The sequence below is a fragment of the Pseudopipra pipra genome, chromosome W (genome assembly GCF_036250125.1).
Source record: "Pseudopipra pipra isolate bDixPip1 chromosome W, bDixPip1.hap1, whole genome shotgun sequence".
NCBI classification, from domain to species: Eukaryota; Metazoa; Chordata; class Aves; order Passeriformes; family Pipridae; genus Pseudopipra; species Pseudopipra pipra.
Window position 1 is genome coordinate 1 of NC_087580.1, and position 19,419 is coordinate 19,419.

General features: G+C 60.7%; 1 protein-coding gene across 1 annotated transcript; it reads right to left on the reverse strand.

The window, feature by feature from the left end:
• Window positions 1–614: 614 nt before the first annotated feature.
• LOC135404760 (neuroblast differentiation-associated protein AHNAK-like) lies at window positions 615–19,218 on the reverse strand (the record flags this gene model as incomplete). The annotated part of the gene is made up of 8 exons (XM_064639497.1): window positions 19,177–19,218; window positions 17,757–18,379; window positions 13,848–17,354; window positions 11,139–11,279; window positions 10,314–10,403; window positions 6,705–6,890; window positions 2,797–2,922; window positions 615–776 (listed from the first exon to the last, which is right to left on the reverse strand). Coding segments are annotated over exons 2-8 (4,431 nt in total), but the record flags the coding sequence as incomplete, so codon positions are not given.
• Window positions 19,219–19,419: the final 201 nt, after the last annotated feature.

Consider the following 19,419-nt stretch of genomic DNA (forward strand, 5'->3'; position numbering starts at 1 on the left):
TAAGGAGACCCCCCAGGACACCCCGATGGCCCCCCAGCAATGGGACCCCCCAAACCCCAATGGGGACCCAAAATCCCCCAAATTCCCCCAAACCCCCTCCAGGACCCCCCAAACCCCCCAATGTCCCCAAATGTCCCCCCAATGTCCCCAATGTCCCCAATGTCCCCAAATCCCCCCAATGTCCCCAATGTCCCCCCAGTGTCCCCCAATGTCCCCAATGTCCCCCCAATGTCCCCAATGTCCCCAATGTCCCCAAATCCCCCCAATGTCCCCAAATCCCCCCAATGTCCCCAATGTCCCCAATGTCCCCCCAATGTCCCCCAATGTCCCCAAATCCCCCAATGTCCCCAATGTCCCCCCAATGTCCCCAATGTCCCCAATGTCCCCCCAATGTCCCCAATCTCCCCCAATGTCCCCCCAATGTCCCCAATGTCCCCAATGTCCCCCCAATGTCCCCAATGTCCCCCCAATGTCCCCAATGTCCCCAATGTCCCCCAATGTCCCCCAATGTCCCCCAATGTCCCCAATGTCCCCAATGTCCCCAATGTCCCCAATGTCCCCCCAATGTCCCCAATGTCCCCAATGTCCCCAATGTCCCCCCAATGTCCCCAAATCCCCCCAATGTCCCCAATGTCCCCAAAACCCCCAATGTCCCCGTCCCTCACCCGGTGCCCCCCGGGCAGGGTGTCCAGGAAGGTCCCCCCACAGCAGGTGACAATGTCCCTCATGGTCTCGGGGCCCGGGGTCACCCCGGGGGTCACGTGGATGGAGTAGCCCTGGGGACAGGTTGGGGACATTTGGGGACAGTTTGGGGACAGTTGGGGACAGTTTGGGACAGTTTGGGGATATTTGGGGACAGTTGGGGACAGTTTGGGACAGTTTGGGGACATTTGGGGACATTTGGGGATATTTGGGGACAGTTGGGGACAGTTTGGGACAGTTTGGGGACAGTTTGGGGATATTTGGGGACAGTTTAGGGACAGTTTGGGGATATTTGAGGACAGTTTGGGGACAGTTTGGGGACATTTGGGGACATTTGGGGATATTTGGGGACAGTTGGGGACAGTTTGGGGACATTTGGGGATATTTGGGGACAGTTTGGGGACAGTTTGGGGACATTTGGGGACATTTGGGGACAGTTTGGGACAGTTTGGGACAGTTTGGGGATATTTGGGGACAGTTGGGGACAGTTTGGGACAGTTTGGGGACATTTGGGGACATTTGGGGATATTTGGGGACAGTTGGGGACAGTTTGGGACAGTTTGGGGACAGTTTGGGGATATTTGGGGACAGTTTAGGGACAGTTTGGGGATATTTGAGGACAGTTTGGGGACAGTTTGGGGATATTTGGGGACGGTTTGGGGATATTTAGGGACAGTTGGGGACAGTTTGGGGACATTTGGGGACAGTTTGGGACAGTTTGGGGACATTTGGGGACAGTTTGGGGACATTTGGGGACATTTGGGGACAGTTTGGGGACATTTGGGGACATTTGGGGACAGTTTGGGGATATTTGGAGACAGTTTGGGGACAGTTTGGGGACATTTGGGGATATTTGGGGACAGTTTGGGACAGTTTAGGGACAGTTTGGGGACAGTTGGGGACAGTTGGGGACAGTTTGGGGACATTTGGGGACAGTTTGGGGACATTTGGGGACGGTTTGGGGACAGTTTGGGGATATTTGGGGACAGTTTGGGGACAGTTTGGGGATATTTGGGGACAGTTGGGGACATTTGGGGACAGTTGGGGACAGTTTGGGGACAGTTTGGGGATATTTGGGGACAGTTTGGGGACAGTTTGGGACAGTTTGGGGACATTTGGGGACAGTTGGGGACAGTTTGGGGACATTTGGGGACAGTTTGGGGACATTTGGGGAGAGTTTGGGGACAGTTTGGGGACATTTGGGGACATTTGGGGACATTTGGGGACATACCTGGAGCAGGGGGTGTCCCCTGTGGGGTTGGGGACCCTTGGTGACCCTTTGGGGACATTTGGGGACATTTGGTGACATACCTGGAGCAGGGGGTGTCCCTGGGGGGTTGGGGACCCTTTGGTGACACTTTGGTGACACTTTGGGGACATTTGGGGACATTTGGTGACATTAACTGGAGCAGGGGGTGTCCCTGGGGGGTTGGGGACCCTTGGTGACCCTTTGGGGACACTTTGGGGACATTTGGGGACATTTGGTGACATACCTGGAGCAGGGGGTGTCCCTGGGGGGTTGGGGACCCTTTGGTGACACTTTGGTGACACTTTGGGGACATTTGGGGACATTTGGTGACATTACCTGGAGCAGGGGGTGTCCCCTGGGGGTTTGGGGACAGTTTGGTGACCCTTTGGGGACATTTGGGGACATTTGGGGACATTTGGGGACATACCTGGAGCAGGGGGTGTCCCTGGGGGGTTGGGGACCCTTGGTGACCCTTTGGGGACATTTGGGGACATACCTGGAGCAGGGGGTGTCCCCTGGGGGGTTGGGGACAGTTTGGTGACCCTTTGGGGACCCTTGGGGACATTTGGGGACATTTGGGGACATACCTGGAGCAGGGGGTGTCCCCTGTGGGGTTGGGGACCCTTGGTGACCCTTTGGGGACATTTGGGGACATTTGGGGACCCTTGGGGACATACCTGGAGCAGGGGGTGTCCCTGGGGGGTTGGGGACCCTTGGTGACCCTTTGGGGACATTTGGGGACCCTTGGGGACATACCTGGAGCAGGGGGTGTCCCTGGGGGGTTGGGGACCCTTGGGGACACTTTGGGGACATTTGGGGACATTTGGGGACATTTGGGGACATACCTGGAGCAGGGGGTGTCCCCGGGCCCTCTCCAGGGCCTCCCGGAGCCGGAACCCGAAGTGTCGCTCCCGGGGGGGGTCCCGGAGCAGGAACGGGGACGGGGACAGGGGACGGTGACACCGGGAGCTCTGGGGGGACAATGGGGACAATGGGGACACAGGGACAGTGGGACACAGGGACAGGACACAGGGACAATGGGGACACACAGGGGACAATGGGACAGGACATGGGGACAGTGGGACACAGGGACAGTGGGGACACGGGGACATGGGACGGTGACACCGGGAGCTCTGAGGGGACACAGGGACAGTGGGGACAGTGGGGACAGTGGGGACAATGGGGACAGTGGGGACAATGGGGACAGTGGGGACACAGGGACAGGGGACGGTGACAGCGGGAGCTCTGGGGGGGACAGAGGGGACAGTGGGGACACACAGGGGACAATGGGGACACAGGGACAGGACATGGGGACAATGGGGACAGTGGGGACACACATGGGGACAATGGGGACACAGGGACAGGGGACAGTGACAGCGGGAGCTCTGGGGGGACACAGGGACAGTGGGGACACAGGGACAGGGGACGGTGACACCGGGAGCTCTGCGGGGACATGGGGACAATGGGGACACAGAGGGACAATGGGACAGGACATGGGGACAATGGGGACACACAGGGGACAGTGGGGACACAGGGACAGGGGACGGTGACACCGGGAGCTCTGCGGGGACAATGGGGACAGTGGGGACACACAGGGACAATGGGGACACAGGGACAGGACATGGGGACACAGGGACAGGGGACGGTGACAGCGGGAGCTCTGCGGGGACAATGGGGACAGTGGGGACACACAGGGACAATGGGGACACAGGGACAGGACATGGGGACACAGGGACAGGGGACGGTGACAGCGGGAGCTCTGGGGGGACACAGGGGACAATGGGGACAGTGGGGACAGTGGGGACACAGGGACATGGGGACAGTGGGGACACAGGGACAGGGGACGGTGACACCGGAAGCTCTGGGGGGACATGGGGACAGTGGGGACACACAGGGACAATGGGACAGGACATGGGGACAGTGGGGACACACAGGGGACAGTGGGGACACAGGGACAGGGGACGGTGACACCGGGAGCTCTGCGGGGACACAGGGGCCAATGGGGACACACAGGGGACAATGGGGACACAGGGACAGGGGACGGTGACACCGGGAGCTCTAGGGGGACACAGGGGACAATGGGGACAGTGGGGACACAGGGACAGGGGATGGTGACAGCGGGAGCTCTGGGGGGACACAGGGACAGTGGGGACAGTGGGACACACAGGGGACAATGGGAACACAGGGACAGGACATGGGGACACAGGGACAGGGGACGGTGACACCGGGAGCTCTGAGGGGACACAGGAACAATGGGGACACAGGGACAGGGGACGGTGACACCGGGAGCTCTGAGGGGACACAGGGACAATGGGGACACAGGGACAGGGGACGGTGACAGTGGGAGCTCTGAGGGGACACAGGGACAGGACATGAGGACAATGGGGACAATGGGGACAATGGGGACAATGGGACAGGACATGGGGACACAGGGACAGGGGACGGTGACACCGGGAGCTCTGGGGGGACAATAGGGACAATGGGGACACAGGGACAGGGGACAGTGACACTGGGAGCTCTGTGGGGACACAGGGGACACACAGGGACAATGGGACAGGGGACGGTGACACCGGGAGCTCTAGGGGGACACAGGGACAATGGGGACAGTGGGACAGGACATGGGGACAATGGGGACACACAGGGGACAGTGGGGACACAGAGACAGGACAATGGGGACAGTGGGGACACACAGGGGACATAGGGACACAGGTACAGGGGACGGTGACACCAAGAGCTCTCGGGGGGACAGAGGGGACAGTGGGGACACACAGGGACAATGGGACAGGACATGGGGACAATGGGGACACACAGGGGACAATGGGGACACAGGGACAGGGGACGGTGACACCGGGAGCTCTGCGGGGACACAGGGACAGTGGGGACAGTGGGGACACAGGGACAGGACATGGGGACAGTGGGGACACAGGACATGGGGACAATGGGGACATGGGGACACAGGGACAGGGGACGGTGACACCAGGAGCTCTGTGGGGACACAGGGACAATGGGGACAGTGGGGACACACAGGGGACAATGGGGACACAGGGACAGGGGACGGTGACAGCGAGAGCTCTGGGGGGACACAGGGACAATGGGGACAGTGGGACAGGACATGGGGACAATGGGGACACACAGAGGACAGTGGGGACACAGGAACAGGACATGGGGACAGTGGGGACACAGAGACAGGACAATGGGGACAGTGGGGACAGTGGGACAGTGGGGACACACAGGGGACATGGGGACACACAGGGGACAACAGGGACACAGGGACAGGACACAGGAACACAGAGACACTGCCAGACCACCCCCCCCTTGGCACCCAAAGCCACCCTGTTCCCATCGTCACCCCCCTTGTCCCCAATGTCCCCCAATGTCCCCAAATCCCCCCAATGTCCCCCCAATGTCCCCAATGTCCCCAAATCCCCCCAATGTCCCCCCAATGTCCCCCAATGTCCCCAATGTCCCCCATGTCCCCCATATCCCCAATGTCCCCAATGTCCCCAATGTCCCCAAATCCCCCCAATGTCCCCCCAATATCCCCAATGTCCCCAAATCCCCCCAATGTCCCCAATGTCCCCCCAATGTCCCCAATGTCCCCCAATGTCCCCCAATGTCCCCCAATGTCCCCAATGTCCCCAATGTCCCCAAATCCCCCCAATGTCCCCAATGTCCCCCAATGTCCCCCAATGTCCCCCCAATGTCCCCCAATGTCCCCCAATGTCCCCAAATCCCCCCAATGTCCCCAATGTCCCCAATGTCCCCAATGTCCCCCAATGTCCCCAATGTCCCCAATGTCCCCAATGTCCCCAATGTCCCCAATGTCCCCCAATGTCCCCAATGTCCCCAATGTCCCCCAATGTCCCCAATGTCCCCAATGTCCCCCAATGTCCCCCCAATGTCCCCCAATGTCCCCAATGTCCCCAAATCCCCCCAATGTCCCCAATGTCCCCAATGTCCCCCCAATGTCCCCAATGTCCCCCCAATGTCCCCAATGTCCCCAATGTCCCAAATGTCCCCCAATGTCCCCAATGTCCCCAATGTCCCCCCAATGTCCCCAATGTCCCCCAATGTCCCCAATGTCCCCAATGTCCCCCCAATGTCCCCAATGTCCCCAATGTCCCCCCAATGTCCCCCCAATGTCCTCAACGTCCCCCCAATGTCCCCCAATGTCCCCAATGCCCCCCCAATGTCCCCAAATCCCCCCAATGTCCCCAATGTCCCCCAATGTCCCCCAATGTCCCCAATGCCCCCCAAATCCCCCAAATCCCCCAATGTCCCCCCAATGTCCCCCAATGTCCCAATGTCCCCAATGTCCCCCAATGTCCCAATGTCCCCAATGTCCCCCAATGTCCCCCCAATGTCCCCAATGTCCCCAATGTCCCCCAATGTCCCCCAATGTCCCCAATGTCCCCAATGTCCCCAAATCCCCCCAATGTCCCCCAATGTCCCCAATGTCCCCAAATCCCCCAAATCCCCCCAATGTCCCCAATGTCCCCCAATGTCCCCCAATGTCCCCCCAATGTCCCCAATGTCCCCAATGTCCCCAAATCCCCCCAATGTCCCCCAATGTCCCCAAATCCCCCCAATGTCCCCAAATCCCCCCAATATCCCCCCAATGTCCCCAATGTCCCCCCAATGCCCCCAAATCCCCCCAATGTCCCCCCAATGTCCCCAATGTCCCCAAATCCCCCCAATGTCCCCCCAATGTCCCCCAATGTCCCCCAATGTCCCCAAACCCCCCAAATGTCACCTCCAGGAGCCAGTTTGGGGTGACCACGGGCACCCCCCTGCCGAGGGCGCACAGGAATTTGAGGGTGCGTCGCACCCTGTCCGTCACCAGGTGGGTGCAGTCGTGGACCGACGAGGCCACCACCCCCCCCAGGGCCCCCAGGGCCACCAGGAGGGCAGGGGTGGCCACCACGCCCGTGAACAGCACCTGGGGGGGCACGGGGACACCTTGGGGACACTTTGGGGACACTTTGGGGACACTTTGGGGACACTTTGGGGACAGCCCTGGGGGACATCATGGCCATAAACAGCACCTGGGGGGGCACGGGGACACCTTGGGGACACTTTGGGGACACCTTGGGGACACTTTGGGGACAGCCCTGGGGGACATCATGGCCATAAACAGCACCTGGGGGGGCACAGGGACACCTTGGGGACACTTTGGGGACACTTTGGGGACAGCCCTGAGGGACACCAGGCCTGGGAACAGCACCTGGGGGGGCACAGGGACAGGTTGGGAACACTTTGGGGACACTTTGGGGACAGCCCTGGGGGGGCAAAAGCATCTGGGGACAGGTTGGGGACACTTTGGGGACACTTTGGGGGGGCCAAGGGCACCTGGGGACACACAGAGACAGGTTGGGGACACTTTGGGGACATCCCTGGGGGGGACAAGAGCAGCTGGGGACAGGTTGGGGACACTTTGGGGACATCCCTGGGGGGCCACAGGCACCTGGGGACAGGTTGGGGACACTTTGGGGACATCCCTGAGGGGACCAAGGGCACCTGGGGGACACCTGAGGACAGGTTGGGGACACTTTGGGGACACTTTGGGGACATCCTGGGGGGGTCAAGGGCACCTGGGGACAGGTTGGATACAGGTTGGGGACACTTTGGGGACATCCCTGAGGGACACCAGGCCTGGGAACAGCACCTGGGGGGACACAGGGACAGGTTGGGGACACTTTGGGGACACTTTGGGGACAGCCCTGAGGGACATCATGGCCATAAACAGCACCTGGGGGGGCACAGGGACACCTTGGGGACACTTTGGGGACATTTCTGAGGGACACCAGGCCTGGGAACAGCACCTGGGGGGGCACAGGGACACCTTGGGGACACTTTGGGGACACTTTGGGGACAGCCCTGAGGGACATCATGGCCATAAACAGCACCTGGGGGGGCACAGGGACACCTTGGGGACACTTTGGGGACACTTTGGGGACATTTCTGAGGGACACCAGGCCTGGGAACAGCACCTGGGGGGACACAGGGACAGGTTGGGGACACCTTGGGGACATCTTGGCGGGGCCAAGGGCACCTGGGGACACCTTGGGGACACTTTGGGGACACTTTGGGGACAGCCCTGGGGGGGCAAAAGCATCTGGGGACAGGTTGGGGACACCTTGGGGACAGGTTGGGGACACCTTGGGGACATCCTGGGGGGGCAAAAGCACTTGGGGACAGGTTGGGGACATCCTGGGGGAGACAAGAACACCTGGGGACAGGTTGGGGACACGTGGGGACACTTTGGGGACATCCTGGGGGGGTCAAGGGCACCTGGGGACACACAGGGACAGGTTGGGGACACCTTGGGGACACTCCTGGGGGGGTCAAGGGCACCTGGGGACAGGTTGGGGACACTTTGGGGACATCCCTGGGGGACACCAACCCCGGGAGCAGCACCTGGGGGGACACAGGGACAGGTTGGGGACACAGGGACAGGTTGGGGACACTCCTGGGGGGGTCAAGGGCACCTGGGGACAGGTTGGGGACACCTTGGGGACATCCCTGAGGGGACCAAGGGCACCTGGGGACAGGTTGGAGACAGGCTGGGGACACTTTGGGGACATCCTTGGGGGGGGTCAAGGGCACCTGGGGACAGGTTGGGGACACTTTGGGGACATCCTGGGGGGCGTCAAGGGCACCTGGGGGACACAGGGACAGGTTGGGGACACTTTGGGGACACTCCTGGGGGGGGAAAGGGCACCTGGGGACAGGTTGGGGACACTCTGGGGACATCCTTGGGGGGTCAAGGGCACCTGGGGACACCTTGGGGACACTTTGGGGACATCCTGGGGGGGGTCAAGGGCACCTGGGGACACCTGGGGACAGGTTGGGGACACCTGGGGACAGGTTGGGGACACTTTGGGGACACCTGGGGACAGGTTGGGGACACCTGGGGACAGGTTGGGGACACTCCTGGGGGACCAAGGGCACCTGGGGACACCTTGGGGACACTTTGGGGACACTTTGGGGACATCCTTGGGGGGTCAAGGGCACCTGGGGACAAGTTGGGGACACCTTGGGGACATCCTGGGGGGGAAAGGGCACCTGGGGGACACAGGGACAGGTTGGGGACACTTTGGGGACACCCTGGGGGGGGAAAGGGCACCTGGGGACACTTTGGGGACACTTTGGGGACACCCTGGGGGGGTCAAGGGCACCTGGGGACACTTTGGGGACACTTTGGGGACATCCCTGGGGGGTCAAGGGCACCTGGGGACAGGTTGGGGACACTTTGGGGACACTTTGGGGACATTTCTGAGGGACACCAGGCCTGGGAACAGCACCTGGGGGGGCACAGGGACAGGTTGGGGACACCTTGGGGACAGTCCTGGGGGGTCAAGGGCACCTGGGGACAGGTTGGGGACACACAGGGGACACTTTGGGGACATCCCTGAGGGGTCAAGGGCACCTGGGGACAGGTTGGGGACACCTTGGGGACACTCCTGGGGGGGGAAGGGCACCTGGGGGACACAGGGACAGGTTGGGGACACCTTGGGGACAGGTTGGGGACATCTTGGCGGGGCCAAGGGCACCTGGGGACACCTTGGGGACACTTTGGGGACACTTTGGGGACATCCCTGAGGGGTCAAGGGCACCTGGGGACAGGTTGGGGACACCTTGGGGACACCTTGGGGACATCTTGGCGGGGCCAAGGGCACCTGGGGACACCTTGGGGACACTTTGGGGACACTTTGGGGACATCCCTGAGGGGTCAAGGGCACCTGGGGACAGGTTGGGGACGCTTTGGGGACATCTTGGGGGGGTTACTGGGACACACTGGGGGGTTACTGGGAGAGACTGGGACACACTGGGACAGGTTGGGGACACCTTGGGGACAGCCCTGGGGGGTTACTGGGACACAGTGGGGGGTTACTGGGAGGGACTAGGATGGACTGGGGGGTTACTGGGGTGAACTGGGAGGGACTGGGGGGTTACTGGGAGGGACTGGGATGGACTGGGGGGTTACTGGGATGGACTGGGATGGACTGGGGGGTTACTGGGATGGACTGGGAGGGACTGGGGGGTTACTGGGAGGGACTGGGACACACTGGGGGGTTACTGGGAGGGACAGGGATGGACTGGGGGGTTACTGGGAGGGACTGGGACACACTGGGGGGTTACTGGGAGGGACTGGGACACACTGGGGGGTTACTGGGATGGACTGGGACACAGTGGGGGGTTACTGGGAGGGACAGGGATGGACTGGGGGGTTACTGGGAGGGACTGGGATGGACTGGGGGGGTTACTGGGAGGGACTGGGACACACTGGGGGGTTACTGGGAGGGACTGGGGGGTTACTGGTCCATACTGGTCCATACTGGGATCACCGCCCCCCCCTTACCCGGATGTGGGCGGGGCCCGGTGTCACCCGGGGGCGGAGCCTGCGCCGGGCGCCCTCTGCTGGACACGCCCCCTCCTCCTGCTCCTCCCCCTGTGGGCGGAGCCAAAAGATGAGACCCCGCCCCCTCCCCAAAGCCCCGCCCCCTCCATCGACCACGAATGTGGGGGCGGAGCCAACAGATGAGGCCACGCCCCCTCCCAGACCCCGCCCTGCTTGTGGGTGGAGCCAAGGCACAAACCACGCCCCCTCTCAAGCCACACCCCCCTCCTATTGCCCCACCCACTCTCCCTGTGGGTGGAGCCAACACGTGAGACCCCACCCCAAAGCCCCACCCCCTTCCCAAGCCCCGCCCCACATTTGCCCGCAGAAGGGGGTGGAGTCTCCACCTTGGCCACACCCCCTACTTGGCCACACCCCCTTTTGGAAGCCCCACCCACTCCCATCACCCACAGAAGGGGCGGAGCCTCCCCCTCCATTGGCCACGCCCCCTCATTTGGCCCCACCCCCACATTATTCACACAAGGGGCGGAGCCTCTGCTTGGCCACGCCCCATAAGTCACACCCCTCCCCCTAAGCCCCTCCCACCCCCTTTACCCACGGGGTGCAGCCACGCCCCTTGGCCACGCCCCCTCACTTGGCCACACCCACTCCCTTTACACACAGTGGGTGGAGCCTCATTTTGGCCCCACCCCCACAAGACACACCCCCTTAAATAGGCCCCACCCACCCCATTTACCTAGAAAAGGGGCGGGGCCTCCCTCTCCTTGGCCACACCCCTTACCCACCTCATTTGCATCCCCAGGCCCCGCCCCCAGCCCCACCCACCTGTGTTGTCCTCCTCTGTGGGCGTGGCTTGGGTGAGGGGCGTGGCTTGGGCGTGGCTTGGTCACGCCCCTTCCTGGCGGGGGCGGGGCAAGCGGAGGCTCCGCCCCCTCGGCTCCCGGCCAATCGCTGACTGCGGCGAACCTGGGGGGAGGGGCAGGGGAGGGGCCAAACCTGAGACCCCCAAAACTCACCTGGGACCCCCAAAACTCACCTGGGACCCCCTAAAATGCACCTGGGACCCCCCAAAATTCACCAGAGACCACCCAAAACTCACCTGGGACCCCCTAAAATTCACCTGAGACCCCCCAAAACACACCTGGGAACCCCCAAAACACACCTGGGAACCCCAAAATTTACCTGGGATCCCCAAAACTCACCTGGGACCCCCCAAAACTCACCTGGGACCCCCTAAAACACACCTGGGACCCCCCAAAATTCATCTGGGACCCCCCAAAACTCACCTGGGAACCCTCAAAACTCACCTGAGACCCCCAAAACTCACCTAGGACTCCCAAAACACACCTGGGAACCCCAAAATTCACCTGGGAAGCCCAAAAACTGACCAGGGATAGCCCAAAAACTCACCAGAGACCCCCAAAAACTCACCTGGGACCCCCCAAAATTTACCTGTAGCCCCCCAAAACGCACCTGAGACCCCCCAAAACTCATCTGAGACCCCCCAAAACTCACCTGGGAACCCCAAAACTCACCTGGGACCCCCTAAAATTCACCTGAGACCCCCCAAAACACACCTGGGACCCCCCAAAACTCACCTGGGAACCCCAAAATTTACCTGGGATCCCCAAAACCCCACCTGGGACCCCCCAAAATTCACCTGGGACCCCCCAAAATTCACCTGGGACCCCCCAAAAACGCACCTGGGATCCCCAAAATACACCTGGGATCCCCCAAAATACACCTGGGACACCCCAAAATACACCTGGGAACCCCCAAAACTCACCTGGGACACCCCAAAACCCACCTGGGACCCCCCAAAATTCACCTGGGACCCCCCAAAATTCACCTGGGACCCCCCAAAATTCACCTGGGACCCCCCAAAATTCACCTGGGACCCCCCAAAATACACCTGGGACCCTCAAAATACACCTGGGATCCCCCCAAAATTCATCTGAGACCCCCCAAAACTCACCTGGGACCCCCCAAAATACACCTGGGAACCCCCAAAACACACCTGGGAACCCCCCAAATTTATTTGTAGTCCCCAAAAATACATCTAGGATACCCCAAAACACATCTGGGGTCCCCAAAATACACCTGAGACCCCCCAAAATACACCTGAGATCCCCCAAAACACACCTGGGACCCCCCAAAACTCACCTGAGACCCCCCAAAACTCAACTGGGACCCCCAAAAACTGACCTGGGAACCCCAAAATTCATCTGAGACCCCCAAAATTTCACCTGAGACCCCCCAAATTTCACCTGAGACCCCCCAAAACACACCTGGGACCCCCCAAAACACACCTGGGACCCCCCAAAACACACCTGGGACCCCCCAAAACTCACCTGGGACCCCCCAAAACACACCTGGGACCCCCCAAAATTCATCTGGGACCCCCCAAAACTCACCTGGGAACCCTCAAAACTCACCTGAGACCCCCAAAATACACCTGAGACCCCCCCAAAACACATCTGGGACCCCCCAAAATTCACCTGGGACCCCCCCAAAAACGCACCTGGGATCCCCAAAATACACCTGGGATCCCCCAAAACACAGCTGGGACACCCCAAAATACACCTGGGAACCCCCAAAACTCACCTGGGAACCCCAAAAACTGACCTGGGAACCCCCAAAATTTACCTGTAGCCCCCCCAAACTCACCTGGGACCCCCCAAAAACACACCTGGGACCCCCCAAAACTCACCTGGGACCCCCAAACTCACCTGAGACCCCCCAAAACACACCTGGGACCCCCCAAAATTCACCAGAGACCCCCCAAAACTCACCTGGGACCCCCCCCAAAAAACTCACCTGGGGGGTGGGCGGAGCTTCTGCTTCCTGGTGGGCGGGGCCAGAGCGCCGGGCGGGGTCCTGGGGGTCACCTGGGGGGGGAAAGAGCTGAGTTTGGGGGACCCAGGTGGGTTTGGGGGGTCCCAGGTGAGTTTTGGGGGGTCCCAGGTGAGTTTTGGGGGGTCCCAGGTGAATTTTGGGGTATCCCAGGTGAGTTTTGGGGGTTCCCAGGTGAGTTTTGGGGGGTCCCAGGTGAGTTTTGGGGGTTCCCAGGTGAGTTTAGGGGGGTCCCAGGTGAGTTTTGGGGGGTCTCAGGTGAGTTTTGGAGGGTCCCAGGTGTGTTTTGGGGGGTCCCAGGTGACATTTTGGGGTTCCCAGGTGAGTTTTGGGGGGTCCCAGGTGTATTTTGGGGCTCCCAAGTGTATTTTGGGGGTCCCAGGTGAGATTTGGGATATCCCAGGTGAGTTTTGGGGGTTCCCAGGTGAGTTTTGGGGGGTCCCACGTGACATTTGGGGGGTCCCAGATGAGATTTGGGGGTTCCCAGGTGAGTTTTGGGGGGTCCCAGATGAGATTTGGGGGTTCCCAGGTGACTTTTGGGGGGTCCCAGGTGTGTTTTGGGGGTTCCCAGATGAGCTTTGAGGGGTCCCAGGTGTGTTTTGGGGGGTCCCAGGTGAGTTTTTGGGGGTTTCCAGGTGTATTTTGGGGGTCCCAGGTGAGTTCTGCCCCTCCCCCCCTCACCTTGCCCCTCGTCGTCCCTTTGGGTCCCTCGAGGCCCCAAATTCGGCTTCCCAGATGTGACGATTCGGCCCCTCCCACATCTGGCTCCGCCTCTCCCTCCTCCCCATCTGGGCGGGGCAGGAACAGCTGGGTGGCCACATCTGGATCCGGCCCCTCCCCCTCCCCCTCCTCCACATCTGGACTTTTCGGGGCCGTTTTGGCTCTTTTGGGGGGCGGAACATCTGGATTGGGCTCCTCCTGCTCCGGGAGGAACAGCTGGGTGGCCACATCTGGATCGGGCCCCTCCTCCTCCTCTTCCTCCTCCACATCTGGATCCGGGGGCGGCTTGGGGCGTTTGGGAGGGGGAACATCTGGATCTGACACATTTGGGCCAACATCTGGACTCGGGGGCCCCTCCCGGGGCCGTTTGGGCCTGGGGGGCCCCCGAACATCTGGCGGGGGGAGGAACAGCTGGGTCTCCACATCTGGATCGGGGGAGGGGCTCCCAGGCAGGTAGGGCTGGGTCAGCACATCTGGCTCCTCCTCCGCATCTGGATCTGAGCCCTCCACATCTGGATCTGGACCCTCCACATCTGGATCTGAACCCTCCACATCTGGATCCGGCTCCGCCTCCACCTCTGGAATTCCGGCGGCTCTCGGGCTGGCCCGGAGGATTTTGGGGAGCCCAACATCTGGATTTGGCTCCTCCTCCTCCTCCTCCACATCTGGGTCCTCTTCCACCCCCAGGCCAGGCCCGGGAACATCTGGAGCTCGGGGGGACCTCGGGGCCTCCACATCTGGATCTGCCGCTGCCGCCTCCACATCTGGAGGGGGCAGGAACAGCTGGGTGGCCACATCTGCATCGGAGCCCTCCTCCTCCTCCTCCTCCACATCTGGCTCACTGCCCACCAGCAACAGCCCACGGGCGATTTTGGGACCCTCAACATCTGGATTTGGGGTCTCCACCCCCACATCTGGAGTTTCGGGGACATTTTGGGTCCTTTGGGGTCTTTTTGGGCTCCCAACATCTGGATGTGGCTCCTCCTCCTCCACATCTGTGTCACTGTCCACCAGCAACAGCCCACAGCTGGTTTTGGACCTGGAAACATCTGGATTCGGGGTCGGAACCCCCACATCTGGAGTTTCGGGCACTTTTGGGGCCGTTTTGGGTCTTCTGGCGGCCCCAACATCTGGACTTGGGGTCTCTACCACAACATCTGGAGTTTCAGGGAGGTTTTGAGTCGTTCTGGGCCTTTTTGGCCTTCCAACATCTGGATTCGGGGTCTTCGCGGCCACATCTGGAGTTTTGGGGTGTTTTAGAGCCATTTTAGGCCTTTTAAGGCTCCCAACATCTGGATTTGGCTCCTCCTCCTCCACATCTGTGTCACTGTCCACCCCCAGCATCTGACCCCCATTTTTGGGCCCCCCAACATCTGGATTTGGGGTCTGCAGCCCCACACCTGGAGTTTCAGGAACCCTTTGGGTCATTTTGGGTGTTTTTGACCATCCAACATCTGGATCTGATTCCTCCTCCACATCTGTGTCACTGTCCACCGCCAGCGTCCTTTGTGCCCTCCCAACATCTGGATTCGGGGTCTGAACCCCCAAACCCGGCATTTTGGGCACTTTTGAGGCCATTTTGGGTCTTCTGGAGGCCCCAACATCTGGATTTGGGGTCTCCGCAGCCACATCTGGAGTTTCAGGGACGTTTTGGGTCGTTCCGGGCCTTTTGGGGCTCTCAACATCTGGATTTGGCTCCTCCTCCTCCACATCTGTGTCACTGTCCACCCCCAGCATCTGACCCCCGTTTTTGGGGCCCTCAACATCTGGATTCGGGGTCTTCACGGCCACAGCTGGAGTTTTGGGGTCTTTTGGGGCCATTTTGGGTCTTCTGGAGGCCCCAACATCTGGATGTGGCTCCTCCTCCTCCACATCAGTGTCACTGTCCACCACAAACATCCCACAGCTGGTTTTGGAACCCTCAGCATCTGGATTTGGGGTCTGAACTTCCACATCTGGAGTTTCGGGGACATTTCGGGTCATTTGGGGGCTTTTGGGGCTCCCAACATCTGGATTTGGCTCCTCCTTCTCCACATCTGTGTCACTGTCCACCCCCAGCATCTGATCCCCATTTTTGGGGCCCCCAACATCTGGATTTGGGGTCTGAACCCGCACACCTGGAGTTTCAGGAACACTTTGGGTCAGTTTGACTGTTTTTGACCATCCAACATCTGGATCTGACTCCTCCTCCACATCTGTGTCACTCTCCACCGTCAGTGTCCTTTGTGCCCTCCCAACATCTGGATTCAGGCTCTGAACCCCCAAACCCGGAGTTTCGGGCACTTTGGGGGCCATTTGGGGTCTTCTGGAGGCCCCAACATCTGGATTCGGGGTCTCCACCGCAACATCTGGAGTTTCAGGGACGTTTTGGGTCGTTCCGGGCCTTTTTGGGCTCTCAACATCTGGATTTGGCTCATCCTCCTCCACATCTGTGTCACTGTCCACCACCAGCATCTGACCCCCATTTTTGGGCCCCTCAACATCTGGATTCGGGGTCTGAACCCCCAAACCTGACGTTTCAGGGACGTTTCGGGTCGTTCTGGGCCCTTTGGGGCTCCCAACATCTGGATTTGGCCCCTCCTCTTCCACATCAGTGTCACTGTCCACCACCAGCATCCCAGGGCCATTTTTGGGCCCCTCAACATCTGGATTTGGGGTCTCCACCGCAACACCTGGAGTTTCAGGAACATTTTGGGTCATTTTGGGCCTTTTTAGGCTCCCAACATCTGGATTTGGCTCCTCTTCCTCCACATCTGTGTCACTGTCCACCCTCACCATCCTTTGTGCCTTCCCAACATCTGGAGTTGGGGTCTGAACCTCCAAACCCAGAGTTTTGGGCACTTTGGGGGCCATTTGGGGTCTTCTGGCGGCCCCAACATCTGGATTTGGGGTCTCCACCGCAACATCTGGAGTTTTGGGGTGGTTTAGTTCCATTTTGGGTGTTTTGGGGTTCCCAACATCTGGATGTGGCTCCTCCTCCTCCACATCTGTGTCACTGTCCACCAGGAACAGCCCGTGGCCGATTTTGGGTGCCCCAACATCTGGATTTGGGGTCTCCACAGCCACATCTGGAGTTTTGGGGTGTTTTTGGGCCATTTGGGGCCTTTTTGGGCTCCCAACATCTGGATGTGGCTCCTCTTCCTCCACATCTGTGTCACTGTCCACCACCAGCATCTGACCCCCATTTTTGGGGCCCTCAACATCTGGATTCGGGGTCTTCACGGCCACAGCTGGAGTTTTGGGGTCTTTTGGGGCCATTTTGGGTGTTTTGGGTCTCTCAACATCTGGATGTGGCTCCTCCTCCTCCACATCTGTGTCACTGTCCACCAGGAGCAGCCCAGGGCCGATTTTGGGCAGCCTAACATCTGGATTTGGGGCCTTCGCAGCCACATCTGGAGTTTTGGGGTGTTTTTGGGCCATTTGGGGCCTTTTTGGGCTCCCAACATCTGGATTTGGCCCCTCCTCTTCCTTCCACATCAGTGTCACTGTCCACCACCAGCATCCCAGGGCCATTTTTGGGCCCCTCAACATCTGGATTTGGGGTCTCCACCGCAACACCTGGAGTTTCAGGAACATTTTGGGTCATTTTGGGCCTTTTTAGGCTCCCAACATCTGGATTTGGCTCCTCCTCCTCCACATCTGTGTCACTGTCCACCCTCAGCGTCGTTTGTGCCTTCCCAACATCTGGAGTTGGGGTCTGAACCCCCAAACCCGGAGTTTTGGGCACTTTTGGGGCCATTTGGGGTCTTCTGGCGGCCCCAACATCTGGATTTGGGGTCTTTGCGGCCACATCTGGAGTTTTGGGGTGGTTTAGTTCCATTTGGGTGTTTTGGGGTTCCCAACATCTGGATGTGGCTCCTCCTCCTCCACATCTGTGTCACTGTCCACCAGGAACAGCCCGTGGCCGATTTTGGGTGCCCCAACATCTGGATTTGGGGTCTCCGCAGCCACATCTGGAGTTTGGGGGTGGTTTAGGGCCATTTGGGGCCTTTTTGGGCTCCCAGCATCTGGATGTGGCTCCTCCTCCTCCACATCTGTGTCACTGTCCACCACCAGCATCTGACCCCCATTTTTTGGGGCCCTCAACATCTGGATTCGGGGTCTTCACGGCCACAGCTGGAGTTTTGGGGTCTTTTGGGGCCATTTTGGGTGTTTTGGGTCTCTCAACATCTGGATGTGGCTCCTCCTCCTCCACATCTGTGTCACTGTCCACCAGGAACAGCCCAGGGCCGATTTTGGGTGCCCCAACATCTGGATTTGGGGTCTCCGCAGCCACATCTGGAGTTCTGGGGTGTTTTCGGGCCATTTGGGGCCTTTTTAGGCTCCTAACATCTGGATTTGGCTCCTCCTCCTCCACATCTGTGTCACTGTCCACCACCAGCGTCCCACAGCTGGTTTTGGGCCCCCCAACATCTGGATTGGGGCTTTGGGGGCAGAAAGGGCGTTTTTGGGGGCGCTCCCCAGCTGGGGCCACATCTGGATCCTCCGGGGCGCTGTGAAGGGAAGGGGGGGGAGGGGGATCGAGGGTTTGGGACCCCCCCCCAAAAAAAAAAAAAAACCCTGACCTCCCAAACTGGACCAGGGACCCCCCAAATCCCCCCCAGAACCCCCCAAATCCCCCAGGACCCCCCAAATCTCCCCCAGGACCCCCCCAACCTCTTCCAATGCCCCCCAAACTCCCCCAGGACCCCCCAGATCCCCCCCGAGAACCCCCCAAATCTCCCCCAGGACCTCCAAAATCCCTCCCAGGACCCCCCAAACTCCCCCCAGGGAACCCAAATCCCCCCCAGGACCCCCCAAACTGCCCCCAGGACCCACCAAATTCCTCCAGGACCCCCCAAACCCCCTCCAGGACCCCCAAACTCCCCCCAGGACCCCCCCAAACACCCCCAGAGAGCCCAAATTCCCCCCCAAAACCCCAAACTGACCCCCCCCCCAAGTTCCTCCTGGGCCCCCCCCCCAAACTCCCTCAGAACCCCCCCGAATCCCCCCCAGGACCCTCCCAAAGGCCCCACCCCTTCTAAAGACCCCCAAATTCCCCCCAGGACCCCCCAAATCCCCCCCAAAAAAAACCCCAAAGCCCCCCAGGACCCCCCCGAATGCCCCCATGACCCTCCCCCATAAGGATCCTCCCAAGGGCCCCAACCCCTTCCAAAGACCCCCAAACTCCCCCAGACCCCATAAACTGCCCCAGGACCTCCCGAACTGCCCCAGGACCCCCCAAATTCCCCTCAGGACCCCCAAAATCTCCCCAAAACTCCCCCCGGCCCCCCCCGCCGCCCCCTCTCACCCCTCCCGCGCCATCACCGCCAGGCCCCGCCCCCTCCGCTCCCATTGGCCGCCTCCCCCCGCGCTCCTCCCTCCCCATTGGCCGCCGCCCCTGTCACTCACCCCACAACCATCGAGGCGCTCCTCCGAGCGGGGCGGAGCGGCGGCGGGGCGGGGCTTAAACCCGGATCGACCAATAGGAGCGCGGAGGGAGGGCGTTAGGAGGGCGCCGACCAATGGGCGCGCGGCGGGCGGGCGTCGCCAG